We start from the raw sequence: 7,624 nt of genomic DNA, 5'->3' as shown, positions 1-7,624 counted from the left end.
CAAGGACATTGGCAAGGGGCTTTGACCCTACTTCATGTTCTGGCTTTGTGGGAGCCTAGCCAGTCTGGTTGTTCACCTTCCTAGACATGGACAGAGTGGGGCGGACCTTGGACTTTCCACAGGGCAGGGAAACCTGACTGCTCTTTGGACTGGAGAAGGAGGTGGAGAGGAGTTTTGGGGAGGGGGAGGGAAAGAGGAGGCTGGGAGGAAGCAGATACTTTTTTTCCTTTTCTCAATAAAAAAAAAAAAACATGAGTGCCAACTTATACCAAAACACTAATTTAATTTAAAATCATCCATGGCATTCCAAGCACCCATAAGTACAGTCTTCTATAATATATTTTATCTTTGATGTCACTACATATTACCAATAGATTTTGATAATGATTTTATAAGAAAAAGAAATGAGACTCTGACTGTAAATGATGTTACAGATCTCTCATAATTTCATTGGCACACTGTCTGCAGTGGAGGCCCAAAAATGTAAACCTATTTCCACTTTGTCTGAAGGTCAGAGTTTGAAGTTGCTCAAAATTGTTGACAACAACCATGGCTACACATCCTGTCCTAGGGGTGTGGTTACTTGCTTCTTTTGACATTGAGATGACCCATACAGGTAGATCAGGATATTCAATTGTCAGGATATTCAAGCATACTTCTGCTCCTACTTTTGAAATAGGAGTTTTGACCATGGAAGTAGGTGCCTTCAGGATACTTGGTCTAGGGTAGGCTCACTGCCTAAACAACAGAATGCTATTGACTTGATCGCTCAAAGTATTGAAGCAAATAAATGTGCTACTTGTCCTTTGTATTATGTTAAAGCAGACTTTTGTCTTCTTCTCTCTTTTGTATCAGGGTATAAAATGTATGAAAAATTAAACCTGTACTGTTGATGGAGCGGCAGACTGAGTTCCCGCCCAGCTCCTGCACGGCTAGCTTTACACCCAAAATAACAACATACAAATTGTATTCTTTTTTAAACACTGCTTGGCCCATTAGCTCTAGCCTCTTACTTGCTAACTCTCACATCTTGGATAACCCATTTCTAATAATCTGTGTAGCACCAAGAGGTGTGGCTTACTGGGAAGGCTCTTAACCTGCGTCCATCTTGGAGAGGAGAGCTATCGCGTCTGCCTCACTGTCTTCTTCCTCCCAGCATTCTGTTCTGTCTTTCCCGCCTACCTATGTTCTGCTTTATCAGGCCAAGCAGTTTTCTTTATTATTTAACCAGTGAAACAACAGATAGATAGAAGACCAACCTACATCACTGGACAAATTTTCAGTATTCACTGGAATGCCCTCCTGGTACTTTCCTATGTTTCCTGTTGTTGTTGTTTTTTTTTATTTTATTTTTCCTCACGTCTTCGTATTCGTTACTAATACTTCTAATCCCCATGCTCCTACCATGGTCAGTGATATTTTTGTCAAAGTTAGTCTCTGACACATTACACAAGTTGTGACACTACTGGGCATGGTCAAATATAGCTGTAGGGCTTGCTACAAATCCACTTCTTATGCGTGTAGTTCCTGGCAGTGCTGATCCCTCTGTCACTCAGGTAAGCATGTTTTTCTTTTCCTCGGATGGGAACCCTAAAACAAAAAACAAACAAATTTCTGCTGAGTTCGCCACTGCATTCCTCCAACAATGATATCTCACTCGTGTCCACGGCTTGTTTATAGCACGAATCACAGAAAGGCAGAGGCCATGAGGAATCACCAGCACTAGTGTTACACCCAGTGACTGTTCCATTCTCAGGGTTCCATTTGGAGACCACATCTTTCTCACTCATCCATGTTGGTCCCTGTACTGTGTGTACAAAGCATTTGACTGGTACTCTCTGCCATGTTCACATGAGCTTCATTCAGCCATGGGTTGCATTCAAGGGTAGTTTTCAATTCTATCTTGAGACTCTCTCACATGTATGAAACTGGGAGAAAATGCACTTAGTAAATTCTAAAGGTCTTTAATAATGGACATTCACTGTTCCAGTGAAATGGGTCTGTTCAAAATGGCTATGCTCACATCAAAGTGCTCTCCTGGGTGTTCTTTGGTGACAAGACTTTAGAGAAGGTTCCCAATGCCTCTGAAATCTCTGCTTCAATGACAGGTGCAGCTGTGCACACAGCTGTCTGACAAGTCCTGTCCAGCAGTTCTGCAGTGGCTTCCTGGGGTTTCAGAGCCCTTAGTGGCCATCAGCAGTTCTGTCTGCATCCCACAAGGGCAGTTATCAGCAAGGGAAGATTTCCAAGTGCTGAGAACAGACAGCATCTACCCCAGATGCCATCATTAGGCTAAAGATTTGGAGTGAAACAACACTAGGTGACTCTGACAGATGTAATTTGCCAGGATGTGGAGTTTCTGGGGATTGGTTGTTGCATGTAACACCCAATCAGCCCCAAAGCACACCTCCAGCCAAGGGTTTCTCCCTTTCCAGTTCAGTTCTCTTCACAAGACTCAGCCTTTCACAACCACAACTCACACAATCACAACACTTGAACACAGTAGGAGGAAAAGCATTCTGAACACATACAAGTTGTTATATTCAGTGTTGTCTGTCCACTTCCAAGGGTGATGTGATGACTCTTTGTGCAGGCCGATCCAGGCTGCAGAATCCCCCTTGTATCTATGCAGGAAATTCTGTCAAAAACACAGACAGAAAATACATGTGTCTTTCACTTTCAGATGAGCCTTGAGTCTCTGTCCTACAGCCTCCTCTCCAGATGGCAGCAGGTTTGGACTGAGGGTCAACAACTTTGGAGGCTAAATATTTCTCAGTTCTCAGTGGATGCATTTTCCTGTCATAACCCATCGTACACATACAACCACCCCTCCTTCTGTGGCTTAGAAAGTCCCTTGTTAAGTCTGTATTTACAGTTATTAACAGTTGTCACCTTAAGTTTGCAACACCTGCCAGCTTGAACAAAGACTTGCATGACAACCATGATTCTCAAATGTATGTTTGCCCTTGCAGGTTGTCTATAGCACTATAGACGAGAATGTCTCAGGGCTACAGCCAGATGTGTTACAAATAGCACATGCTAACACATGCCCTGTCTTCCCCAATGCCTAGGGTGGGAACCTTCCTCATGTTCCAGCTTTAAGCTCTCTTTATCAAGGCAATACATATTCCACAGGAGCAAACAACAAACCAACTCCCAATCCTTTCTTACCAGCTCCTCCAGACTGTCAAAGTCAGTTAGATGGGCCCCCAGCTCCATGCAGGAGGTCTGGCTGGATGTCCAGTCACTTGTGTGTTCAGAAAAATAAAAACATTTACTTCCAAATCCAATCCAGTTTCTTGGGCAGGTCCCATTGCCAGCTTCAGGACTTGCAATGGCCATTTCTTCCTTTCTCACTAGAATGTACATAGTGCAAATACATATCATAAATAAACATTTCCATGTCTTATCTCTTTGGCTAACCATTCAATCTCCATTGTGAAGTGTGTTTTCAGACTGTACCTTTCATTACTGATCACTAAGAGTCTCCTCCTAGCATGGTGGTCTCCAGTCAAGAACCTTCATGTGGGACTCTGAGGAAATGTTTCTTTTCTTTGTATTTTGAGTTTGGGGACAGAATCTCTCCATGTCCCCCTGCCTGGCTTGGATCTCACTCTGTGGACTATACTTGTCTGGATTTTGTATTAATTCTCCTGGCTGTGCCTCCTAAGAGCAGGGACTAAAGACACCATACCCTGAACGAAATCATAGTCATTACTTTATTAGGACTCTTCCTGATTGCTGGAATCCTACAGGTTCTTTTCCGATGATCCTGCTTCACATCCTGCTTTTTTTTAATTTATTAGATTTTTAAAAAATGCCAATCCAAGTTCCCACTTCCTCCTTTCTCCCATTCCATCCACACAGGCTCCCACCCCCTCCAATCATCAGATATAGTAAGTCACATTGCATTGTGGAAGATTCAAGGCCCTCACTACTATATCTAGGATGAGCAAGGTATACATCCAAAGAGAAACAGTTCCCAAAAAGCCAGTATGTGCAGTAGGGACAAATCCTGGTGTCACTGCTAGTGGCCCCTCAGTCTGCCCCAGCCATACAACTGTTAACCATATTCAGAGGGACTAGTTTTGTCCTATGCTTGTTCCTTGCCAGTCAGGCAGGAATTGGTAAGCTCCCATTAGCAGGTAGACTTTCAGTGGGTGAACCCATCATGGTCTTGGAGTATGGGAGAAAGTGGAGAATGGAGGGTGGAAGGTAAAAAGGAGGAGAAGGAGGTTTGAGGATAACTTGAGAGAATGGGATAGTTGAGATTGAGGAAGGTCAGAGATGAGAGCAAGGAAAAATATCTTGATTGAGAGAGTCATTATAGGGTTAGCAGAAACCTGTCTCTAAAGAAATTCCCAGGAATCCACAAGGCTGGTTCCAGAAAAGACCCTAAGAAATACAGAGGAGAGGGTCCCAATCTTAATTTGCCCTGTAGTCAGACTGATGAATATATTAAATATCACCATAGAACTTTCATCCTGCAACTGACAGAAACTGATACAGGAAGCCACATTGGAACACTGGACTAAGCTGCCAAAGTCCAGTTGAAGAGTTGGAGTAATGAGAACACATCCTGCTTTTGTAATGACCAAATAAAGACTCCTCACTTCTCTGGATTTAACTATGGAGAAATACCAGCATACAAAACAAGGCATTGTCAAATAATTTTTTGATACCAAAACTTTTATTAAGGCATTCCTGTTATCATGTACAATACATTAAATCCACATGAATGTATGCTGGCTCTCGTTAGAGGCTATCAGAATGGCAATTATCAACAAATCTCACAACAGATGTCAGAACTATGCAGATATAGGGACACTTATTTATTGCTGGTGGGAGTATAAACTGAAACATCCAGTGTGGAGGCTCCTTTAAAAAGTTACAAACAGACCTTTTGTGACTCAGCTATGCCACACCTGGGCATATGTAAGAGAACACGACATCATAACACAAACATTTGTACATCTATGTCTAGTGATGCCCCATTTACAATAGTAACAAAATGGACTTGACCTAGATGTCCATCAAGTGATCATCAGATAATGAAAATGTGGTACATGTATAAAACAGAGTTATTCAGATATAAAGAAAAAAATGAAACTTGCAGCAAAGTAGGGGATGTAGAAAGTATAATATTAAATAAGGTCACACAATCTCAAAAGGAGAGAGACCCCATGTTATATGTGTATCCCAATCTATCATTTACAGTGTAAACTACTGAGAGTGTGACATGGAGTAACATGTAGAAAGGAGAACAAGGAAGAGTGATGTAGGTGACCAAAAATGACAGGATGCATCAAAGGCCCAAAGTCATAATAAAGTTACAAAGAGCATTGATTTTCTACTTTCAACACTGCTGGTGTTTTTTTTTATTTCTAGCTGAAAAGTGTATGAAAATGTAAATACAGTAAAAATCTAAAACTATAACCAAAGCTCCATGGCTTCAGAATGTCTTTTCTAACTGAGTAGAAGTTTAGTGAGATTCATAAGGTTTGGGACTTGGCCAGTCTTTGAGTTGCTATGCTAATGGAGCAGGGTAATGTATTCATTTGTGGGTCTATCATAATAGAGTGAGTGTGTGTGTGTGTGTGTGTGTGTGTGTGTGTGTGTGTGTGTAAGAAGCTCTGAATGCAGCAAGGTTACAGAAGAATGCTTAGAAGAATAATATTTTCTTTCCTACTTTTGTCTTTTTCTGCCTTTAACAGATAAAAAGCAAATGCATGGCTCTTTTCATGGGCTAGTGAGGCTAGAAATAAGTGATTGATAAGAAATATTAAAATACTAGAAATGACACACACATTTTTGGTGGAGGGCAATTTGTTGTAGCTGTCCCCAGTTCTCATGCTCAGTACCATGAGGCTTTAAGGAAAGGGACAAATGCAAGGGCAGTGAGGGCGACTGTCACTTCTTTTTATCTGACTCTTTTCAGAGACACATAACAGTTTAGGTTAAAATGACTAAGTCTTGTTGGCAAATGTTTGTCCATGTTTAGACTTGTATTTTATTCATTAACATGGTTAAAGTTGATTTTATAAAACTATATCATGAATTATTTGGTCCAGCTATGGCAGGAAATCTGTACAAGATTTTATTACATTATTCAGAATAGTCTGAAACTGAAAGTTCAGGAACAGTATATTTCTGGAACATTCTATTTAATATTTTCAGACCAAAGTTAAAGAAATTAACTGAAACCATAAGTCACGGTTGGGGTGATGTAGTTCAGGACCTTCACCAACAGAATTACCCTTCTCTGCCCTCACTACCCTTTTAGCTGCTGCTGCAGCTTCTGTGAGGCTCCTCCTTTGAGATTTCATGACTTGTCCTCTACCTTAAATAGTTCCCCCAAGTGGATATGTCTCCTGCATCTCTCTAGAGAAATGCTTCTTCCCAGGGATGCTGAGCCTGGCCTCCTGTGCACACCACAGCCTGTGCTGTCACTTCACTGCATCTTCCTGCTAGACCCTAAGTTCCCAGAGAACAGGAATTTCCAGTGTGTTTTCTCTCCTGCCCTTCCCACAGTGCCTGGCTTAGTAAGTGTAACTGACAGTGTGGACTGGACAAAATGCTTCAGAATCTGGAGAATGTCACTCACCTGACAATGAGAAAGCCACAGAAAGTGCAATCATAGCTGCAGTGAGGACGATGATCACTGCATAGCAGCAGTGAAGCCCAGCAGGAGACATGGGGGAGACAATTCTGAAACTTTGTCCTTGTTGCTCTTTATCTGTAAAATACGAATATAAGAATGGTAACTTTGAAAATTTCTTAAGGAAAATAGAATACATTTATGACAAAAAACCACTTTACAATCGCCTACAAGTACCTGAAGGAGTGCTTCTTCTTTCAAGGAAGACGCTGGTACATAAAGGAAGACTAGAGATGCTAGAAGCAGAACTTCCCAGGGGTTTTCTAGCTACTGAACTGAGGGTGAATCATGAAAGAGCATGAGCCTAAAGAAGTGAGGATCACAGTGAAAAACAGCAACAGTCAACTGGATTTCTCTCCAGAAAGTGCTCTGGTTACAAGGAGTAATGGAAGCATAAGGGAGAACTCAGTGTAATTAGACAGATTAGCACACTAAGAAAGAAGGAAAAATAGAAATATCAGTACATAGCAAAATTATGAAAAAAATAGAAATTAGAGGAATGTCCTCAACTCTACAGAAATTTTCATAGTACTTTTCACGTAATTTGGTGCTATGATTTTTTTCCCAAGTTCAATTACCTCCCAGGAAGTGAAACTGTGACACATATGCAAACTTGTGCATGAGTTATTGACATATAAACAATGTGTACCTAGATCTGATTTGATATTCCCAATGCCTTAACCAGCTCCTAATCAAGCAAAGTTTTTTTAAAATTTTCCATGTCCTTACAGTTGCAAGGAACATGTAGTGGTCATGTACATGAGTTGATTTATTTCATTTTGCCCTCAGATCCCATTTTCAAGCCAGTTTTCGCTTGTCATAGAAGTCCTGTTCTGAGCCTGAGGGAGTGCTGAGGATGGTACTCAGAAGCTCCCAATAGGAATCCAATGCCTTTCCTTTAGAAAGGCAAACTTGTGCAGCTTCTATGAAGCCGTTTGTCCAGAAGTGTACAACACAGTGATGTGC

General features: G+C 41.3%; 1 protein-coding gene across 1 annotated transcript; it reads right to left on the bottom strand.

Annotated features, from left to right (window-relative positions):
• Positions 1-1,304: 1,304 nt before the first annotated feature.
• Positions 1,305-6,729, bottom strand: LOC121434315 (C-type lectin domain family 2 member E-like). Its single transcript, XM_041633145.1, has 4 exons — positions 6,605-6,729; positions 3,172-3,356; positions 2,532-2,638; positions 1,305-1,590 (listed from the first exon to the last, which is right to left on the bottom strand). Exons 1-4 carry the CDS (start codon positions 6,693-6,695, stop codon positions 1,476-1,478), a joined length of 498 nt encoding a protein of 165 aa, XP_041489079.1. The 5' UTR covers positions 6,696-6,729; the 3' UTR covers positions 1,305-1,475.
• Between the last annotated feature and the right edge of the window lie 895 nt (positions 6,730-7,624).

This window comes from Microtus oregoni, unplaced genomic scaffold, assembly GCF_018167655.1.
Source record: "Microtus oregoni isolate MIOR12 unplaced genomic scaffold, Mior012 000002F_ref0000024, whole genome shotgun sequence".
Lineage (NCBI taxonomy): Eukaryota > Metazoa > Chordata > Mammalia > Rodentia > Cricetidae > Microtus > Microtus oregoni.
The sequence above is the reverse complement of the archived record's forward strand: the minus strand, read 5'-3'. Positions and strand labels throughout refer to the sequence as shown.